Source organism: Pleurodeles waltl, chromosome 4_2, assembly GCF_031143425.1.
Source record: "Pleurodeles waltl isolate 20211129_DDA chromosome 4_2, aPleWal1.hap1.20221129, whole genome shotgun sequence".
Classification (NCBI taxonomy): Eukaryota; Metazoa; Chordata; class Amphibia; order Caudata; family Salamandridae; genus Pleurodeles; species Pleurodeles waltl.
This window is the reverse complement of record NC_090443.1, coordinates 78,393,028-78,416,423: the sequence shown is the minus strand read 5'-3', so window position 1 is coordinate 78,416,423 and position 23,396 is coordinate 78,393,028. Positions and strand designations below refer to the sequence as shown.

Sequence of the window (23,396 nt, the reverse complement as noted above, 5' to 3'; positions counted from 1 at the left end):
CAGGTCATTCAGCGACCCACCCCCGAATAACATTACAACATGCCTGCATGCTCTACTGGATGACAGAATGACTTTTACATGACCAGCCAAGAGAGAGGTCATAATTATTTGGAAAAGCAGTTTGGACCAATGACCAACTGCCACAAAATGCACCTGGACGTGACCAGTGGCCTGTGAAAATGTTTTTTTTTGTTGTTTTTTTTGGAGTGAGTAACGTTGCACACTGTCTTGAAGATGCATCCCTGTCCATATCCAATTCAGGCAATTCAGTTAGAACAAGGTCCCCTCTAAATGCCCAGGTGGTGATGTCCACAGCCATCATTTTTTCCCATGAGTAAAAATAAGTCTTCTGTCATGGAAATAGTGGTATCCATTGGGATTTAACAATGTACTGAAATTACGATCATGCTTTTTTGCTCTTGATGGTAATTGCAGAAGAGCATGCTGCATATAATCGAGCATAGCCTTGCCTAAACACCATGGGCATTATATTTTTTTGCTTCATAAGATTTGGGCATTTGTCTTGAACTATTTGGAACAAGTCATATTAAAGTCTGTTTCACCAATTTCCAAAACTGTCTCTATTCTGTAAAATAAAATGTATGACTGCTTAACAGATCATCCGGAAGCACTCCTTGCTTTCTAATGTCCTCGGTGTACCAATGCTGTTCTAATTTCAAGTCTGATGATAATTTGACCATGATATATTTTTTGTTATTAAAAGCAACATTATTGTGTTTCCCAACAGGAAGCGACCCATACCTCTTCTTGGTGTTTCTCATGGGACTGTTGCTATTTTTTTATGGTGATGTTCTGAGCCGGTATGTATTGATTGTCGTAAAACAAGTGATTAAATATGTTTCTTTGCCCTCAATCATCGTCTGATCTCATTCTCCATGACTATCACAATATGCTAACTGATGGGGATAGGGATTAAGTGAAATTATTGCCATGGTGTTATTGTATGATCCTTTTTTTCGTGTTTTCATCGGTGGTCTCAACAATAATTGCTTTTGATATTTATTGAGGTGATAGTTCCTTTTTAGCTCTCATCTACAAAACACATTTTGCTGTCTGTTAGTGAAAGGCATCTTGTGGATCATGCCAAAAACGTACAGTGGGCTTATATAACCCCCAGTTCTGTTTGTTGTCCTTCTTGTCATCCTCATTTGCTTGCATTCTGATTCATAGCTTCCCTTTCTCTTCTGGAGCATAGCCTCTTTACTATCCTTTTGATTTGATCTTTCAATGTTCACATTCAGGGAGCTACATTTTAGGTCGAACCCTACCAGACAGCGCAACTGTCTGGTTGCTAAAGACTTCTTGGGGACATTTTGAAATCTGACCTAAGAAGGTATTCCGTCCCTGTTTATCATTGGATTTGTGGTTTGTAAATTCCATTTGCTATCTTTAGGAGGTACAGCATGCCTTTTACCCTCACATGAAGCATAGCCTATTTGAAGACAGCAAGCAATCAATAGAGAATACAGAAAACGAACCATTACATTTTGTTCTTAACTGGTGACATTTGCTGTGGATTCAAGGACAGGTCAGATGTCAGGCCCAGTCTTCAGAGGGAGCTTGGTGTTTACTCTTTTCTCTGACTTCAAAGCAAGAGGACTTATCTGACAATCTAGAATGTGAAAGGCTTTTTCAAGCACACAACAAAATTTAAACGTTTGTAAATGAACTATGCAAATATTTCAGAATTAGGAAAGCAGAAAGGAAGCACATTTAAATTTGTTTGTAATTCTGAAGTGCAAGGAAAACAAATCAATAGACTAGGTGATCCCATTCCCACACTGCTTCTACTCTACGATACACTCACTACTCTATACCACTTAACTCCAGGCCACTCTGCTCCACTGTATGCCACTCCACTTAATGCACACCCCTGCTCTATGCCCCCTTGCACTACTCCGCTTTACTGTACTCTAATTTATGTCCAGACCACTTTATGACACACTGCTCATCTCCACTCTTCCGCTCCAATCTACCACATGCTCCTCTACATCACAAACCTTTTGCCATGCTGAACAGCAGCCACGCTGGTGTACAACATGGTTAAAACACATTGGCAAAGCCAATAGATCCTGCATAGGCGAGACCTGTTTGGCTTTGCCAATGCTTGTGTATATATATATATGTGTGTGTGTGTGTGTGTGTGTGTGTGTGTGTGTGTGTGTGTGTGTGTGTGTGTGTGTGTGTGTGTGTGTGTGTGTGTGTGTGTGTGTGTTCCTTCACCTCCATTTATCCTGTTAAATACTCTTTTGCTCCATGCTGCTGCTTCCTTAAACCCACCACCACACTGGCTTTTAAAATAGTGTTCTTCCCCTCCCCCCCACACACATCCGCTCTGCCATTGCTTTATCCCATCTGCTCTCCCTACTAATTTCTGTTGCTCCCCTACACCTCCTAGTCCACACAAAATAGTTCATCTTTGTTTTTGGAGGGCAGAGCAGCTGCCATTTTGCTCCTGGACTGATTCACTTAAAAATAAAAAAGTGCCTTAGTGCAGTAATATTTACAAAAAAAAAAAAAAAGTTGCCTGTCATTCCATACGCATGCATGGTGACGCATGTGCGTGCCTACAGAATGATTCGCCTGCCATCAGTATTATGATGCGCTTTTTCGTGTGTTGCATCGTTGCAACTGCTTTTTTTGGGGCTAAAAGCAAAGTTCTTTAGGTCATATGGCTTGGTGAGATAATTGTTTTCTGCTAACATCGGAACGTTAGCTACAGGTCACAAGTTTCATTTGAAACGAGTGCGATGCAGGTCCATCCTTGAGAGCTTTATAAAGTGCTAAGAAAATAGATAAAAAGGAATTCTCTTAAATGTAGTGCTTCTCAACAATAAATCGTGGTATCAACTACTAGATATAAACAAATGTTATTTTTATTTTTGGCAGAAGGACTTGTATTTTCCTCCTGGTCCTGTTTCCTGTTGCCATGCTGGGCATTGGGACTGCAGATTTTGTAGTCCTCTTGGTGGTTCAGCAGCAGTTGCTGTTGGTGGCAAGTTAGCAAAATTATTTCTGTGCTTGCAGTGAGGCTAGTATGGGGATGTTGACAAATCTGTGGAGACAAAAAAGAGACAAAAGCTGATAAAAGTGAATTTTTAGGTTCATTGTTCCATATCTCATCTGAAGACAGAATTTCTTTTCAAGAAATGTCATGGATGCATAATGTGTGAAAAGGTTAGGAATAGTAGATGAAGGAAATGGAAGACTGAGAAGATCAACACTACAGCGCACAGAGGCAAACAGGTTTGTGTTTATAAACAACAGCATAAGTCTCTCAATTCTGATTATCCTACAGTCTGGATTATATACCGCCTTAATACCATAGAGTAAAATACAATTCATGTTATTTTTCTTTCACATTTTATTTTTGTGCTAGAATTTCCATATTTCAGCAATCGTGAAAACGTTATTGTTCTTACTGAACATTATGTTGGGTAGGTGGAGGTATTTCTGAAATTTTATCAAAAGTGATACAAAAGAGAGAAAGGGCTATTATGAAAATGTGATACGAAAACTATTACAAAAAAAATTAAGGAAAGAGAAAGCAGGTCATTTAACACACAGATATTTGCAAAGGCAACATTTTAAATATCAGCATATGGTTCCACACGTGTTTGGGGACAGGATCATGATTAAAGTCTCATTCTCAGTGTTTTTCAACAAACTAACACCACGGATCACTATGGTTAATTCATCTTGTCATAAGCCACTTTCCTAAGGAATGGCCTTTTGAGCATGTAGAGTCACAACTGTGTTGTATGCATGGGGTACATTACTTCTGCATTTTGTTGACTAATCTTTCTTAAAAGCAACAGAAACGCAAAGCTCGGTTTTGGAAAGTTTTTGATAAATATTGTGCTATATACCTGATCTTAATACAGAGTTAACGCATCCTTGTTGCGTTGAACGAGTTAAATAGAGATGTTAACTGGTATTTCAGCTAATTCCATTTAAAACGTTAAAAGCAAGATTATTCATAAAATGTTGATGATTCTTTGCAGGAGTCAGCTGTTCTATTACTCCACAGGGATGAGTGTTGGAATGGTTGCTTCTTTGCTTATCCTAATCTTTATGATGTCAAAGCTGATGCCCAAGGTAAGACTGTGGAAAGGCTCAATTGTTCTGTAGTTTAGCGGTAAAAGCTAATTTGCGAATAATTTAGTTATCTTTTTATATCATCCGTCCAATGTACGCTGATGTATAGGATAGTCTAACATTCCAGAAATCAAAATACTATATTTATGATTATCCAGATCACTCTTTACCTTTACCTGTTTTAATGACTTCACTATAAAAGCTGACCGAGTGGAACTGTTGCAGAATTTGAGTTATAGTGTTTGTGTATCAAAGTGTTTTTTTTTTTCTCCTTATGGAATAACTGGAGAGGAAATGATTGTGGGAAATCATTGGGGGAAATCATTGGGGGTTTGATGATCAGAAAGATCTGGAAGGAACGTTTTGAGTAGGCCTAGGCAGAACTCAGTTTTTCGCTCTGTAAAATTCCACAGAGTTACCTAAAACCTCTTCAAGATTCCATGGAGTTCCATAAGCAGGCGAAATATGGCCACATCGTGCTGACAGCGCTGATTTTTAGCACTGGCAGCTTGTTCTGCTCTGTAAAATTGGCATGAACAGCACCACGTGACGCGCCAAAGGGCGTTGCCTCTTTCTTCCACTTGAGCGATGCTCTACCAGTAGCTTTCTCAATGTGAATGATCGCGACCGCTGGCATTGAGAAATCTTGCAGGCAGGTGTTCTAGTGCCTGAATTGCACTAGGGAACGCAGACTCTCGCTTGGGCTTACTAACTTAACACTGGTGAACCACATGCAAGAAAAAACTCCACATGCGGCTATTGGTGGAGTTTTCCCAGAATTCCGTGCTCCAAGCTGAAAGCTGAGTGAGCAAAACTCTGCCAGCAGAGTGGAATATTTCACCCAGTCTTAGTTTTGAGTGTTTGTTGTTGAAATGGAGTATGCCCACCTCGCACTGCACTGGGCTCTCAAGTTTGAGGATCTTACATTTGAACCTAACATGGCCTAATCACTCATTTAATTTATCACATGGTACGTCCATTGTGATCCATCTTTTGTGGCCTGTTGGCTATGTTCGCTGATACTTATTGGCTTTTTTGGGCCTGACAAAATCATATTCAGCTGGAGTATCTGGGGTTTGCGTAGTCTAGCATGGCATTAATGGCAGCAAGTACAGCAATGTGTAATTCTAGAGGAATGGGTTTTCGTTGTGTAAGTAAACCCTTCATTTTTTTTCATGTTTTTTTTTTTTAAAGGGGTCAAAGATTAGCTGGTGGCTAAATACGTTTTTGGGAATAGTGTAGATGGAAGCAGCCTTCTGCAACTCATCCATCTCATTTGAAAGTACCCACACTTCAGCAAATGAGGTGTAAGCGTAAGCACTCCTACTCCCCCCTAGAGGAATACGTAGCTCAGATTCTACCGCACGTTGTTTGTGAGGGAATCTCCTGTCGGAGCTCTGCTCCAACCTTTCGGTGAACTTGTAATTGTTTCCATTTTGGTCTGCCCTGGATTTGAACCAGCCCTTTCTTCAGCACTACTGTAATGTGAGTTATTTGTAGGGAAGATTGTTTCAATCTCTGGAGCAGGGAGGTCTTTTATTCTGACGAGCAACTGTCACCATAGCGAACGAGAAGAGATCTCTTTTAAAAATCTGTTGATCTTATGGCACAAGGACATTTCTCCTTATGACCCATACTTGCAGAATGTTTATTGTTTTTGTCCTAAACCTAAGATCTGCAAGTCGTTCTCTACCAGGACTCTTAAAGACAAAGAAAAGAAGTTGGCATTTCTTACGAATCAAGAGAATTTTCCTCCTTCCATAGGAGATGCCTCCTCTACAGTGGAACACTCCGTGAGAAGTACCCCTTCAAGCACTTGCGTGAAGGCAGCGCTCAAGACTAGACTTTTACACTTTCCAGAACATGATCTGTTGGGTCCAGTGTTTGCAGCCCGCTCCTTTGCTGAAAAAACCCAGAGCCTAAGCGCTATAGATACTCACCTGTGGCCAAAAAAAAAGTCTTCAAAGGAAATCCTGTCGATATCGAGACCGTTGATGTCTAAGACTTTAACTTAATTGTCGATGCTGAAGATATTGTCGACATTGACACGGTTGAGGACGACGAGACCGCTGACGTTGAGCATTCCATTGATGACTACACTGTTGGCAGCAGCATTGTCTGAGGCCACGTAGTCCACGGAAAACATGGGATTAAATGTTTGAGGGTCATGGATGTGCCTCAGTGCAATTATTGCAGTCCGACCAGAAAGAGGAGGCTAGTAATTATGCCTCACTGACAGTTTTCAGCCCAACGCAATTGCATGTGAGATATGTCCCAGATTTAAAAAAGGACGCAATGTAAGAAGAGTCCTACAGTGCACGTGTCAGCAGGCATACAAGTATGGAATGTGTTTAAGGCAGAAACCACCTAGATGTTACAGAGAGCCAGATGTGGTCTAAGTGCCAATGGCCTTATCTGCATTGCAACAAATGATGGCTACTTTTACTAAGTTGTTACTGCAGCAACCAGCTAATTTTCCTAATATGGGGCTACTTGCTGCTCCCATCTTCCGGCCTCCTAAGCCTGCACCTTTTCTAGTTCCACCTGCTAGGCAGCCATCACTGCTACCTCCCCTCCTTCAGTGCCAAGGGGATCTGTCCACAGAGAAGACATGGATGATATTTATTCTAATGTTTCTACCAATACTAATATAGGAGAGTGAGATGAACAACAGACGGTGATGGAAGGGGAGATATTGGCAGTGATTTTATCATCCTTAGTGGAAACGATGGCGCAGTCCTGCAAGATGCTACAGATGATATCTCTTCATTTCATTTGTTGATTGAAAGAACTGCCAAGAAATTCAACCTACGAATGACCTGTCGATCAACCATGTTTTTTTTTGTTGTTTTTTTTAAAGACTCGAAAATATGTTAAATCCATTCCTTTTCTTCATTATGTCTAATCAGAAGGTCTGAAATTAATTAAAACACCTGCTGCCGTTCCAGCTCTGATACCTCGTCTAGGACCAAGAAATGTAAAGCCCCAGATTCAGCTGTAGCTTGCCTCACTGGTCATACTAGATCGGATTCAGTAGTGGCTTCAGCAGCTCAAAGAAAAAACAAGACTGCAATAACTTTATCATCTAGTCTGCCAGATAAGGATAGCAAATGTATTGACAATATAGGCCTATAATTTCATCTATGACAGCAAGTGATGTGGCGATTGTAGATCATTATGATCGCCTGATGTGGCATGGTAAAGCTCTTATTACTGGCTCTTATTCCTGAGGATAAGAGGGAAACGACGAGAGCTGTCCTAAAGGAAGGGGAGCTGACCTATTCTTTCATTATTGATTCAGCGATGGATGCTTCGAATACAGGTTTTCGCCAGTTGGCAGGAGGGACTGTGCTATGGAGGCAAGGCTGATTAAAATCCTCAGCCTTTCATACTGATGTCAAATCTAAAATCTTAGACATGCCTTTTGATGGGATAACTCTTTTTGGTAAACTTGAGTTTTTTTGTTTTTTTTTGTAATTAATGTTTTTATTGCTTTTCACAAAAACACACATAGCTGCAATACTGCAGTATTCAGTCCAGTAATGACATAAGTGAAGACATTACATACACATATTATGCACAGTCCATCTTAAGTGCCAAGCCATTAACAAGAAAGGAGCTAAGATCAGGAACCAAGCATATTATCTGCCGGACCAGCCTCTGCATAAGTCAGCAAATAGGAACGATGATGGGCCCAAATATCCTTTGGTCAGGATGTAGGAGGCAAAAATGAGGTGTATAGTTCACTTGTGGTAGCACAAAAAATGTCACTCAGCCAGTCATGAATGGTGGGTTTTCTACTTCTGCCCCACTGTACTTCATTAATTCATTACCGGATTTATAAAGTGCATGGCTACCCGAAACCGGGCTTCCAAGCACTAAAGAATACCGGAAGGCGACCTACTTTTACTCCTTCTTTTTTTTTTTTTTTAAACATTTTTATATATATATATATATATATATATATATATATATATATATATATATATATATATATATATATATATATATATATATATATATATATATATATATATATATATTTTTTTTTTTATTGCTTGCGAAAGCATAGCAATTCGCTTCTCAGGCTCACCGGGAGAGAAGTCTTAAGTGCCAAGTAGGAGAAGGACCAACCGCTGCCCCTGTCTCTTTATCTTGGGTATGACAAGGAGGTTGATCTCTGGGATCTCCTCAGTAGATAAGGAAAAATCAGTTGTTGAATAACTTTTGGGTCCTGCTTGTGTTTGGCTCGATGAATCAGACAGTCTTAATCTGAATCCTGCTCTTAATAGGAAGTCAGTGCAGGGATTTGAGAGCACCAGTTGCTGAACAAAGCTTAGAAACCCCCATAAGACTCCTGGTTGCCGCATTTTGAATAATTTGCAATCGCCTATTGACTGCTTTAGGACTCCCTTGGTAGATAGTTACCATAGTCTGATAATCAGTCCCTGAATGATAATCCTGGCTTCAAATGGAAGCCATTTCAGGATTTTATGGAGGGCTCTCAGCATGCCAAAACAGGTGTAATTCTATTTGCCTTTGAAGCCATGGACAGTTTGTGATCTAATATAAAGCCCAGGCTTTTTACTTCAGTTTTTAGTTGATGGCGCTCACCCAACATAGATGGTCAGCTGATTTGTTGCCAGATTGGCAAGTTATTGCCAACCACCAATACCTCAGTTTTCTCGCCTTTTAATTTTAAGACCACTATCTTCCATCGTTTTGGCTACCTCAATTTGACAGTTTATTGAGCATCATGGAGATATTCTGAATATCCTGAGATATTGAGATGACCAATTGAGTATCATCCGCGTAAGAAACATTTGCAAATCCAGAGGCCCCTACAATATCAGATAATGAATGCACATAAATATTGAAGAGGGTTGGACTAAGCGATGAACCCTGTGGGACACCCCACCTCAACTTATAACTAAAAGAATAACAAGGGCCTGAAAGCTCCTCTTGCTTAAGAACAAGGTTAGCCAGCTTAGCACAGAGGTTTTCCAGGCATCGTATGGGTGGGATGAAGGATGCCATTGGAATCCAAGAAAGCTGATAACTTCATTGACAAACTTTTCTAGAATCTTACTCGTGCCTGGTAGGAGGGAGATGGGTCTAGAATTCTCCACTGCCAAAGAGTCCAGTGATGGTTTCTTTTAACAAAGGACGGATAATGGCGAGTTTCCCCCTCTGTAGGGACTTGACCACTTTGTAAAGAAAGATTGTAAAGTTTGGTCAAAGTCGATAGTAGCAGGTTCTCGCCCTTGATTAATATGTCTATCAGGGCAGGGTCTAGCGGAGAACCTGAAGTTACTGATCTCGCTATGTTAACTACTTCAGCTTGATTAATGATGGGAGAACACGGATTCCCACAGGGATGGGAATCCGGATTTATTACAGCCTTCTGATGCCCTGAGGAACTTGTTATAAAGAAGTAATCGCTGTTTACATTCTTGAGAAAGTACTTGGCCAGTGCCTCACAGTGCTGTTCTGAAGTTGGGGGGGCCTCCCTTGGTGGGGTTAGCCTTCAAAAAGGTATTCACAATCTGATAGGTTTCCTTGCTGCAATTCAGGGCTGCACTGACCCTATTTGCTAAATCGTCTATCCGTGCTTTGCGGATTGCATGATGATATTTTTTCAGCATAATTGTGTGCGTGCCTTTTTCCTCTTCTTTATAATCCCTTCTCCACCTTCTTTCCTGCACTCTACAACCCTTTTTCGGCAGAGAACCAATTAACCCTATCTGCAAGATTGGCTCACTTGCAAGTTTAAACTGGATTACTTCATCCAGTGCCCGGGTGATCCCTGAGCTCAATCCCTTATAGCATGAAGAGGCATTCCCCTCCTCTAGAGCCTCAGTTACTGCAGGCATAATGGTCCTCCCTAAGATATTCTCCTAACTGTCTACATCTAACTTAGACCATTGACAGGAGTAAATAACCATTCCAGACTTAGGAAGTAGTACTGATGGCAGCCTGATACTGAAAGGAATGCTTCAATGCGCCGTTTAACGAGTAGGAGTGCCATAGTTGCAAATTTTCTGTGATGTGGGGCAAGAGATTTAACATATCTCAGGATCGCCATGACAGGGTCTGGATCAACCGCATATTCTGGCATAGCAGATATACATGTGAAGGTATCCTGCCAATACGCCTGTGTAATGATTCAATTCCATGTGAGATGTGCAAAATCAGCTTGGTCAGAAGTGCACTTGGAGATATTTATGGGAGCGCAATGGGTCAAGTTTGGCAAGGGACTGGGGAGTGGTGTAGGTGCAGTGCAAGAACTTGTAACATAGGAGTTTGTTGACTGTTTATTGACACCAGTTTGGTCTTCAGGCAACAGAACTGCCACACCTTATCAGATATGGAGGAGTCCAGATCCTGCTCCCAAGCCGTCTGTGCCGAGATTCGATGTAAGGGGCCCAGCTCAAGGCTGGCTGGCTGGCTGGAATAGGTGGGATACAAACCTAATGCTGTCTGCCGATGATAACACTATGGTGAGAGGAGAGAAGTCAGGTGGCTCCTCTGGAAAGGTACTCAATTTTTCCCTCAATGTACTGTGTAAGTAGAGACGAACAAAGTTGTCCATCTAGTAAGTCGTTCCCTCAACCTCAAACATAGAGCGTAGGTCTAGTTTACCATTTGTGAAGAGACCAGCGAAGGTGCAAAGTTGATGCATAGCGAATACGCATTGTACCAGTGTTTTCTGTGTCACTGGTAGCCTTGGGCTATCTTTAAGAGGGACATCAGGTGATTAAAGGACATCTTATCCTAGGTATATCCGAACCAGAGACCACACCCAGCAAGATGTGGAGAGGGTATGTATGTCCAGGGGTTCTCGAGGTAAGCCCTTTGGGAGAATAGGGGGCAATGGAAGCTGATACACCTGGTGCCTCTCAGGCTTCGGGTAGGGAAGTCTAGCGTCTGGTTGATTCCAGCTTGTTAGGAAAAATGGCATTGGGCCACCAAATAGTAAAGGTGAAGATCTGGCACTCAAAACCCACCCTTAGAGTAGGGGGAGAGTGTCTCCCATTTAATTCTGAGACAGCGCTCAGTCCATATTAGATGTGTTAACAGGGTACGTATTGTAGAGAACAAGGAGAAATTCAGTGGTATTGGAATGTTGAAGAGTAGGTAGAGATAATGGGGAAGTACAATCATGTTTATAATCGCAATGCGACCCGCTATAGAGAGTGGAAGATGGATCCACCTGTCAACTTGAGAGGAGGGGGTGTTGATGGCTGGGCCACAGTTATGGCGGATCACCTCCACTTTTTGCCGGTGGAGGAAGATGCCCAAATATTTAGGTGACTCTGCGCACCATTTTAGAGGGTACTCGATGGGACAGCGGACAGTAGTGTCAGTAAGTGGGAAGACCTCTGACGTATGCCAATTAATCATAAGGCTGGATAAGGTGCTGTACTAGATAATATCCTGAATTAGCGGGGAGAGATGCAGGGCAGGGTCTCGCAAAATGCAATATATCATCTGTGTAAATAGTAGCCAGAATAGGGCCCTTCTGGAAACAAATGCAGTTGGCTTTCCTCAAAGTGCTGAATTAAGTGGTCTAGGGCGATAATGAAAAGGAGGGGGGAGGTATTCCTGCTGAGTGCATCATGATATGGCAAACGTTTCGGTGAGATGACCACTGACCCGCAGGTGGGCCAGAGGGTTAGCATGAAGTAGTAGAATCCAGTTCTTGAATCCCTGAGGGAAGCCCAGCTTGTCAAGCGTAGCTTGCAGAAATGACCAGTCAAGAGAATCTAATGCCTTTTCGGCATCCAGAAGGGAGACAGCGGCTGGAGGGTGGGATTAAGTTGGTTTATTATTGCACATATTGTGCACAGATTAATGGCGTGGAACAATGCCGCACAAGGCCAGTCTGGAGGGGGAAGATTATATGCTGCATTAGGAGAGCCAATCGTGCTGCAATGACTGTTGCTAGAATTTGATTATCATAATTGAGGAGTGACAAAGGCCGGTACGAGCTAGAGGTAGGGAGCTTGCCGTGTTTAAAGGAGAAGAGTCGCCACGTCCTGGCACATGGATGTTTGAAGGATAGTAATCTTTGACGGCATCTTCATATACCTTGGAGAGGGGAGGCACTATGGCTGTTTTGAAGGCCTTGTAGAAGTGCCCTGTAAAGCCATTAAGTCCAGGTTCCTTGGAGCCACATAGGGCATTGATGGCTTGTGAAATAAAGTATAACCTCTAATAGAGGGGTAGTGGTGTGCGCCCCATGTCAGAGATAATGTGTATCCAGTAGTTCTTGAAGTGCAAGGAATGAGTGTGTTTTAAGGCTGGTCAAAGATGCGGTGGAGTCTAGCGGGGGATGATGTGCTTTGTTGAATTCGCCACCAGAAGGGTAAGATCCACGTGCATGCGAGTCATTAGAAAAGTAAGGCCATTGAAAAATAAAGGGATGTCAATGTTAGGGGCGTTTACACTTGTGAGCAGGATTGTCCTGACCGCCAAAGCGCATGGACCAGAAGGTTCCTGCCCTCCTTGTCGTGACGCGCTATTGGTAGATAATGGGCAAGGACTTAAGGACAAGAATACATACTCCACAGGAGTAAGAGCTGTAAAATGAGAACAAACGGCTTTGACCTCAGGTGCGAACAAACTGACAGTCATCTCAGGATGACAGATGGGTTTCGTGGAGGAAGGCTAATGTTATCCGGTGTTTGGTGAGGTATGCCAGAACCTGCTTCCCTTTTTGGGGATTATTTAAACCATGGATGTTCCATGTAGGGCATTGGATTTCTATTGTGTTTTGGGAGGGGGCTGCATAGGCGGCAGCAGGGTGGGTAATAATGCAGTGAAGTGCCATGTGCAATGCAGTGTAATGGCCATGTATGAAAAAAAGCGGAGTGGCAATGGAGACATAAACAATCTACCAACAAAACAACATAACCCACCTCCCTCCAGCCCATACCAGACTATAAACTATCCAGTAAATCCCTTGAACATAAAAAACACACATCCCACAGTAGAACTGGTTGGTATACACTAAAGGGGAGGGATGTGGGGGGGGGGGGGGGGCGGCAGTGCCTCAAATGATGCAGCCCACAAGTCCAAGGAGACCTGAAGGGGGAATGATCTGAATCTCAGACAGTGTATTGCCAATAAGTATAACCCAAATGTCCGTGTTGTTAGAGAGGCCTCTGTGTGATGTTGACTTAGACAGCAGGAACCAGAGAGCTGGTAGGAGCCAACAGCATGTTGAAGCGTGGCAGCCATCAACCAGGAGGGGATTTTGCCGGTGAAGCCAGGGATAGGGTGTGGTCCAGAGTTGTCTGTTGGGATGACTGCTTGGCCAGGTGCGTCGAACAGAAATCCTGAATCTTCGCCGGGGTGTAAAACACTGAAATTTCAGTTTACCTCCATGCGCAGCTTGGCTGGGTATAGCATGGCATATTTGATGCAAAGTTCCTGTAGTGAGTGTTCAATGTCAGTGTATTTCCAGCAGGCTTCCTAAACCATGATGGTGTAGCCTGGGTAGGATGACACAACAGATCTTGGGTATTGCAGTGGACCTTTTTCAGGGGCTAGGCTGTATCTATATCTCTGTAATTTATGAGGCAAGTAATGAACGGTCTTGGCAGGGTCCCTACTGGTGGCTGGGGGTTGAGAGAGTGGTGGACCTTCTCATCCGCAAACATGGGGGGTAGGGGGAACTCCTGCGATCGAACAGCTCCACCAGGAAGTTTTTGACAAATTTATCTGCTCTGCCCATGTTGGTGGTCTCGGGGATTCCCTCAATCCGGATATTAATCATGTGCGACCATGCCGCCAGGTCTTCGTTATTAATTGCCATTGTCTTTAAGATGTGCTCCATCTTGTCTAGTCGCTTTACCATGGAGCCAGCCACATCTTCAAGGTTAGTTATACGCCCCTCCATTTCGTCTATCCTAGACTTTTGGCGGCCTAGTCTTTTGGAGGTCAAGGCGCTCTCCCATAAGATCAGTGTAGAGGGTTTTGAATTATGCGTCAATAGAGCAAAACCCTGCTCTTTGTTCTGCCAGTATGGCCGTGGTGCTGCTAAGGGCTTTGGGGGTCATGCCCTCTATGTGGGGGGTTCATCCATGTCCGAGTGGGTGGCACGGTGGTTTAAGCTGATCAAAGAAGAGTTTGCATTATTTCGGGACCATGTAGCCCATCTTGGAGAACAGTGTGTGGAGGAGAGGATGGGCCAGTCTTGCCAAAGCACAGGCACTCAATCAGTTGCACGATGCACGCAGTGGCCTTATGATACAGTGTGCAATCACCCAGGGACGTTGGATCAGTGAGTCCTGTGGTGCTATCCTGTGACCAGAAAAGGTCCCTAAGGGCTGCAGCATATGTTGTGCCACCCTAAGGGACCCCTCGCCTAACACATGCATATTGTATATTGTGTGTGGTGGTGGGGAGAAAAAGGCAAAGTCGACAAAGCATCCTCCTCAGTATGCCATGCCTAAAAAATACTGCCTGTGGCATAGTTAAGTCACCCTCTAGCAGGCCTTACAGCCCTAAGGCAGGGTGCACTATACCACAGGTGAGGGCATAGGTGCATGAGCGATATGCCCCTACAGTGTCTGAGTCTATTCTTAGACATTGTAAGTACAGTGTGGCCATATTAAGTGTATGGTCTGGGAGTTTGTCAAAACGCACTCCACAGCTCCATAATGGCTACACTGAATACTGGGAAGTTTGATATCAAACTTCCCAGATTAATAAACCCACACTGATGCCAGTGTTGGATTTATTTAATAAAATGCACACAGAGGGCATCTTAGAGATGCCCCCTGTAATTTACCCAATCCTTCAGTGCAGGACTGACTGGTCTGTGCCAGCCTGCTGCTGAGAGACTGGTTTCTGACCCCCTTGGGTGAGAGCCTTTGTGCTCTCTGAGGCCAGAAACAAAGCCTGCACTGGGTGGAGATGCTTAACACCCCCCACCCCTTGCAGGAACTGTAACACCTAGCAGTGAGCCTCAAAGGCTCAAGCTTCGTGTTACAATGGCCCAGGGCACTCCAGCTAGTTTTAGATGCCCATCCCCTGGACACAGCCCACACTTTTGGCGGCAAGTCCAAGGGAGATAATAAGAAAAACATGGAGAAGTCACCCACCAGTCAGGGCAGCCCCTAGGGTGTGCTGAGCTGAAGTGACCCCTGCCTTTAGAAATCCTCGATCTTGATTTTGCAATATTCCCCCAATAGGAATAGGGATGTGCCCCCCTCCCCTCAGGGAGGAGGCACAAAGAGGGTGTAGCCACCCCCAAGAACAGTAGCCATTGGCTACTGCCCCCCCAGCCCTAAATACACCTCTAAATTCAGTATTTCTGGGGCAGCCCAGATCCCAGGAAATCAGATTCCTGCAACCTGAAGAAACAAGAAGGACTGCTGACCTACAAGCCTGCAGAGAAGAAGGAAGACTACAACTGCTTTGGCCCCAGCCCTACCTGCCTGTCTCCAACTTACATAACCTGCTAACAGCGATGCATCCAACAGGAACCGGCGACTTCTGAAGGCTCAGAGGACTTCCCTGGACTAAAGGACCAAGAAACTCCTGTGATCAGTGGCCCTGCTCAAAACCAGCTTCTTCTTTACAACAAAGAAGCAACTTCCAAAGACTGCACGTTTCTTGCCGGAAGTGTGAGATTTCTCACTCTGCACCTGACGCCCCCAGCTCGAGATCCAGAGAACAAACACCACAGGGAGGACTCCCTGGCGACTGTGAGCCCGTGAGTAACCAGAGACGACCCCCATAAGCCCCCACAGCGACGCCTGCAGAGAGAATCCAGAGGATCACCCTGACTGTGACAAGGGATCAGACGCCTGGAACCAACACTGCACCCGCAGCCCCCAGGACCTGAAGGAACCAAACTTCAACGCAGGAGTGACCCCCCAGGTGACCCTCTGTCTAGCCCAGGTGGTGGCTGTCCTGAGAAGCCCCCCGTGCCTGCCTGCACCGCTAGAGTGACCCCTGGGTCCCTCCATTGTTTTCTACCTGAAACCTGACGCCTGCTTTGCAGACTGCACACTGCCGCCCCTGTGCCGCTGAGGGTGTGTTTTGTGTGCCTACTTGTGTCCCCCTAGTGTTCTACAAAACCCCCTTGTCTTCCCCCTGAGGACGCAGGTACTTACCTGCTGGCAGACAGGAACCGGAGCACCCCTGTTCTCCATAGGCGCCTATGTGTTTTGGGCACCTCTTTGACCTCTGCACCTGACCGGCCCTGAGCTGCTGGTGTGGTAACTTTGGGGTTGCCTTGACCCCCAACGGTGGGCTGCCTATGCCCCAGAACTGAGACTTGTAAGTGTTTTACTTACCTCCTAATCTAACCTTTACTTACCTCCCCCAGGAACTGTTGATTTTTGCACTGTGTCCACTTTGAAAATAGCTTATTGCCATTTTTACAAAGACTGTAAATGATATTGCTTTTATTCAAAGTTTCTTAAGTATCTAAGTGAAGTACCTTACATTTGAAGTGTTTAATGTAAATCTTGAACCTGTGGTTCCTAAAATAAACTAAGAAAATATATTTTTCAATATAAAAACCTATTGGCCTGGAGTAAGTCTTTGAGTGTGTGTTCATTTGTTGCCTGTGTGTGTACAACAAATGCTTAACGCTACCCTCTGATAAGCTTACTGCTCGACCACACTACCACAAAATAGAGCATTAGAATCATCTAATGTTGCCACTATCTTACATCTAAGGGGAACCCTTGGACTCTGTGCACACTATCTCTTACTTTGAGATAGTATATACAGAGCCAACTTCCTACACAGGGGCAGTGCAGGCACCAGGAAGGTGAGGAGCAGGGAGCCTCACAGCACTGACGACACCAGATGGTCCCGGCCTCAGGCTCACCTGTGGCCCCTTTCACCTCGTGGCCTCTAAGGCATGTCGGGCCGTGTGGGCCTCCTGCCAATATCATGGAGAGTGGGTGGTTTTTATGATGGTGAGAGCTTATGGCCAGGGTCACTGGGTGTTCAACCAGCTATCCTCATGACAAAGTAGCGGTGATGCCTGTGATCCATGTTGCAGAGGGGCCACAGTAGCCCGAGCTTCACAGGCAGTCGGCCATCTTAGTCGCTGAGGTGGCCATGCCGTTTTTGGTAAACATGTTGACGATGCTCTGCAAGGCCTTAAAACCAACAGTTATAGAGCAAAGGTGTTAGGGCTGCTGCAATGTTGCAGATTTTTGTGGCTTACAAAGATAACCGCATTTCAGCAGGATTCAACCAGTATGGAGGTCAAGGTCGCCCTTATCCTCAGTGGCAGTCTGGATATGATCAAGCATTCATTTTGGATATGAGCAAGCATTTTTCTGTAATATAAATCAAAGGCAAGTTTTATGGGAGGTCTGCAGGAAGAAAGGAGAGGTTCCTTACAAGTACGAACCAATGATCAGAAGAGATCCTGACGCCAAGCTTGTTTTCAGTTTTCTGTCTGGTCACCAGAAGTTTGGGAGGTGGAAATTTCCTTTTTTGCTCCTGCTTGGAGGGATATAACATTAGACAAATGAGTGTTACAGATTGTACAGTAAGGTCATACATTGGAGTTCATCCAGAAACCCCCTGTTTGTCCACCAAGAAAGAAATATCTTCATTTGAAGGAGATACAAATGGAAATTTGCATGCTTCTTTCCAAATTATCCATAGTAATAATTGTACCCACATCTCAAAGGAATCAAAGCTTCCATTCCAGGTTCTTCCTAATAAAAAAAGAAAAACGGTAAGTGGGAGCAGATAGTGGGTCTCAGAGAGCTAAACAAGAAAGTCTTTTCAGATTCTTACTGTGCAAAACTTACTCCTGATGATGCAGGAATGGGATCTTTTGACCTCCCTAGAACATCAAGATGCTTAATTCCATATACCCATTCAACGAAAACACAGCTCAGTGCTACAAGTTCAAAGTGCTCCAATTTAGGCTTAAATCAGCACCAAGAATATTCATGAAATGTCTTACTTCAGTTGCCGCCTTTTTCTGGAGAGGTCACAAGGTGTTTCCATACCTGGATCACTGGTTAGTCAAAAGTGCTATCCATAGAAAAAGAGAAGGCTTCCATGAATGCTTGCATCGATCTGTTCCGCAGGTCTCACTTTGAACAGGGAGAAATCATCATTGGTACCCCAAACAAAGATCCTGTTTCTGGGAGCAGTACTCAAAACTCAGAGAGGAAAGCCTTTCCATCGGCAGAAAGAGTGAGAAAGTTACAGACAATGTCAAAGACTATTGCCTGAAAGCAATCAAAGTGATGCAATACAAGTCCCCAATAGGTCTGATGGCATCATGTGTAGGTCTCATTCCGTTTTGCAGGCTTCGTATGAGACTGTTCACCAAGAGCTGAATTTGTAATTTAAGCAGTGGAAGGCTCTTAGGAAGGTATGGTTCACGTCATGAGGTGCTCGAAACAAGCTTTAATCTGGTTGAGAGTTCCAGAAAACCTAAATGCAGATCTTTCTTTTCTATCTATAATGAAAACGTTATTACTTGCCACGGATGTGGATGGGGAGCTCACACCTGCAAGAGCTTTCTACCCGATGCCTTTGGTCAGATGCAGAGAAGAAGCTGTGCATCAGTTTGTTAGAACTTTATATCATAAGACTAAGCTTACAAGCATTCCTCCCCAGATTGGCAGGTCAGCTGGTCCTAATCAGAACACACACCATTCATGTTCTACATAACATAGCAGGGAGGGAAAAGGTCCAAGATCCTTTCAGAAGAAGCTCGAATGCTTTTGAACTGGGCCATTTCTCACAGGATAGACATTGCAGTGGAATACCAGCAAACCTGTCAGAACGACCAGGCAGACATGCTCAACTGGCAAATGACGGATTGTCACAAGTAGGAATTAGAACAGAAACGGGTGGATTACACATTCAATTAGTTTGGTCACCCCACAACTTACCCTTTTGCTATTCCGAACAACAAAAATTACCTGTCCTTCGCAAGCAGGTTTTGGAATCCAATGACAATCAATTGGTCCATGATATTTGCCTGCCACTTTTCTCCTTTTCCCCCTGATCCCCAGGGTGTTGAAGAAAATGAAAATAGACAATTTCAATCTTATCCTTGTTGCTTCAGCATTGACTCGCCAGTACTGATACAGCAAACTGCTGCAGTTGGCACTATGTGTACCCAGTCCTTTGAAGCTGCATCCTAAGATATTGTCCAGACATCAAGGCAAGATTCTTCACCATCATCCCAAGCTGCTGAATTTGACAGCATGGTAATTCACCACCTAGAATTTGGCCATCTGGATCTCTCGCAAGAGTGTAAGCAGGTTCTGGAGCAAGCTCGTGCTCCAGCGACCAAGAAGACTTAAAAGTAGAAGCATTTCTGTTTCTGGTGCAGAAATAATGTTCATCATCCACTTCAAATAAAGCCTTCTCAGATCGTGCCATATTTAAGTTTGGCCACGGGTGATCTCAAATATTCTTCAGTCAGGGTCCATATGGCTGCAATCTTCAGATTTAGAAGATCTGATAGTTCAGTGTCTACTCTATTTTCCCAAAGGATCATTAAATAACTTATAAATTATTGCTTCAGAGTTTCTCCACCTCTTTGGCATCCTCCAGTTCTATGGGCAATTAATACAGTCCTCAGTCAGTTGATGTTACCAACTTTTGAGCCGATATGTAGAGCAGACTTAAAACTTTTTTTCATTGAAAACAGCAATATTCTTGGTTTTGGCGTCCCCTAGAAAGTGAGAGATATTCAGGCATTCACCATCAGAGAACCCTTTCAGCGGTTCACTAAGGACAAAGTGATACTCAGAACCCACCCTAAATTCATTCCTAAAGTGCCTAATGACTTCCATTTGAATGTGCTGGCCATTCTTACATCCTTTTCTCCCAATCCATCCTCCTCCTCCTCCTTATCAGAAAGAGCATTACATTCCTTCGATTTGAAAAGATGTCTCAATTTGTAATAGACAAGATGAAGGACATACGCACATCAGACCAGCTATTTGTATCATCTGCTCAACCACAAAAAGGTCAAGCCCTGTCCAAACAGGGGATAGCTCGTTGGCGCTCATCCTGAATTACTTTTTCATGCCAAAGCCCAAGCATCCTTTTCAGGGAAGAGTGAGGGCCCATTTCACCAGAGACATGGCTTCAACTGCATCACTCTGTACTTGAGTGCCTTTGAAAGACATTTGCCGTGCAGCCACCTGGAGGAGCAGGCAAACATCCGTGAAGCATTACTGCCAAGATGTGGACCCAGACGCTGCCACAGCAGTGGGTCAGGCAGTTCTCAGAAACCTGTTTCATTAAAGGTCGGCCTGCTTCCTCTTTGTCCTGTTTTATAATCTGTACTGCTTGCTATTCGGATTTGAAGAATGTGAATATATAAAAGATCAAATTTTGGAGTGGAAATTAATTACTTGTAGCTCTATAGTTCTCTAATACTGGTACCTTTTTATATAGTGAAATGCAACCCTCGCTTTTCCTCAGTCAGAGACTCATAGTATTTTACTCTCACACTTGTGCTTTGAAATCTGAGCTATGGTGGCCTCGAAAGGGGAATATGAGTGCTTAAGCCTCCACCTCATTGGCTGAAGTTTGGGTTCATCCAAGGTGAATGTGTTACTAAACATATTATGTTGTTTCTTGTCTTTGGCCATGTTACCTTATGTACTGTATGCTGTATAAATATTTACACTGTATACTGCTGTTTTAATGTACCGGGGATTCCCAGCCGGATGACGGGGAATGATTAAAGTATGTTATTTTCTGATGGATACAACTACCTGTGGATTCCTCACCTCATGAATTCTCCCATGCGCCAGCATCCGACGGAAAGTTTTCTTCCCAACTCTCAACGTTGACGAGGACGTCACAATTGCACGCCTCCACGAAACTCCGTCTGATGTCACTGTGCCAATAAGAGATCCTCGCCGGCGTGCTGATGTCAGTTCCCTTTTTTCCGTGCCTTCGACGGTAACGGTTTTCTCCTAGATCTCGCTACTGTTGAAGGTGTTCCATCTTGTTTCTGGTTACAATTTTTTTTCTGGTTACTATGTCTCCTCCTAGGAAGTCAGGATTTAAACCGTGTCGGGAGTCGCATGTCAGTCACTGACCCTCATGATGATTGTCTTTGGTGTTTGAGCTCCGAGCATGACGTCGTGGAGTGTGTATCCTGCCAGAGCATGTATCCAAAGGCTGTGAAGGAGAGAGAAGCCAACTCTTTTTGGCTAAGGCGAGAAAAGGACATAAGAGCCGTCATAGGTTGTCTTCTGACACTTTGTCGAAGAAGCACAAGTGGTGACGTCGTCATGACTCTGAGTCGTTCAGCTCGAAGCCGTTCAAGGTCCATGTCTCCATCTAGTCAGCGTTGTGCGACGTGGGAGGTTAGTCAGACTGTGACTCCCCAACCTCAAAGCCCTCAGGCTTCGCCGGCTCCGTCAATCTTCAAGGCGGTCGCGCCTACAGAGAGTCCTCGCTTTTCACCTGTAGCGCAGGATTCTGATGCTCAACAGGCGCAAGTGCAGCATGGAGACCAGCGGTATCCTGCCTTCCCGGCTCTGGGAGCATATCCGGTGGCATTTTTAAATGCCATGTTTTCTATGTTTAATTCTGTGGCCCCTACTGGTGCATCGGCTGGTCCTACGGATCCTTTAGCATTTACATTGGGCTCCCCGGCTCCTTACAAGGCGGTGCCGTTTATGCCCTTCTATCTGGCTGAGGGTGCCGGTTCGGCGGCGATGACGTTGCCTCAAAGACCTGTGGTTCCGATGACGTTGCCTTTTAGACCTGCGGCGCCTATGTCATCACCCTTTCAGTCGATGCCGATGACGGAGCCTCGGGTGACCACGGTGCCGATGGGATCCGCTCTGGCGCCGGATGGCTCCGGATTAGAACGTAGTCAGCCTTCTTCTCGTGGTCCGTGCCTTTCTGTTCTGAAGCAGGTGTCATCGGCGTCTGCTAATTCTACGTTGACGCCAAGGTTAGAGGCCAGGCTGATGTCGTGTGGAAAGGCTTTCAGAGGAACAGGAGTACCACAGGCAGTTGCTGGAAGGAGAGATTGTGGAGCCCTTGGGGGAATATCAAGGACTTGACTCAGCCAGTGGGCTAGACACTTCCCTGGAATGGGACCTTCTTCACCAGGGGAGTTTACGGAGGAGCTGGCCTCTTTCCATACTGTGGTCAGGAAGGTGGTAAATTTTTGGGATCTTCCGTTGCCTGCTGCAGAGGTCAAAACAAATATCCTACCTGAGGTCCTGCATCCTTCTTCGACTTCGGCAGATCCATTGCTTCCGTTTGATGCTCTTACAGAGACCATCTTAGATGTATGGAGGAAGCCTGTGTCGTCCCCAGCTGTTAACATATCTGTGACAAGGAGGTATAGGGTGGCTCCTGGAGATCTGGGATTCTTGTCGAAACATCCTACCACAGAGTGTCTAGTTGTTCAAGCCTCTTGTTCCACACGGTCTGCACCAGGCTGCTTCCCTATGATTCTGTTGGACAGGCAGTCCAAGAGGATGGAGCAGTCGGCGAAGAAAACTTATTTTTCTTCTTGTAGTATGGCCCTCAAAGCAGCACACGCTACCTGTGTATTGGGTAGATCCGTGCACGCCCTGATGGAGTCAGCTAGGGCTATGGTTCCGGACCTGCCGCAGGAGGTGCAAGGACAGTTTGGAGAACTATCGGATGCTCAGGCCGCGGCAAAGCAGATAATCCAGTCTGGTCTGGATTCTATTGATTCAGTGGCCAGGGCGATGGGTACCTCTATTGCTACCAGGAGGCATGCATGGTTGAGGTCCTCTGGCTTTTCCTCAGATGTCCAGACTGGTCTCTTGGACTTCCCTTTTGATGGGGGTAAAACATTTTGGTGCTAAAGCTGACTCTGCCCTAGAGCGCTTTAAGGACAGTAGGGCCACAGAAAAGTCTTTGGGTCTACTGGCTTCCACTACTACCCCTTTCAGGTCCTTTCAGAGGTTCAGATGGTTTCGGCGTGGAGCAGTTTATCGTGGGAGACCTCAGTCCACAGTTCAACAGCCTGCCAGCCTCCCTTATAGATCCTTTAGAGGGCGGGGGAGGGTTCGGACAAGAGGGGCCACCCAGCAGGATCCTGTGTCATCCCTTTCCTCTGGAGGACAACAACCAGAGAAGCAGCCCTAGTTTTCTACCCATTTTCCGCCATACTTCTCCTGTAGGGGGAAGATTACGTCTTTTTCTCCACAAGTGGTTAATAACACCAGACTCCTGGGTTCTGTACATTGTGAGGAAAATATATGTTCTTCCTTTTCAGGAGTTTCCCCCTCCCATCCCTCCCGTTCCTTGTT

At 44.7% G+C, this 23,396-nt stretch overlaps 1 protein-coding gene across 2 annotated transcripts in view; it reads left to right on the top strand.

Moving 5' to 3' along the window:
• Positions 1 to 23,396, top strand: part of NEMP1 (nuclear envelope integral membrane protein 1) — a 289,952-nt gene that overhangs the window by 63,404 nt on the left and 203,152 nt on the right. For both annotated transcript variants that reach the window (XM_069230773.1, XM_069230774.1), the window contains exons 4-5: positions 749 to 821; positions 4,026 to 4,119. In XM_069230773.1, the coding sequence (XP_069086874.1) occupies positions 749 to 821; positions 4,026 to 4,119 (167 nt within the window). The remainder of the gene's footprint in view (positions 1 to 748; positions 822 to 4,025; positions 4,120 to 23,396) is intronic.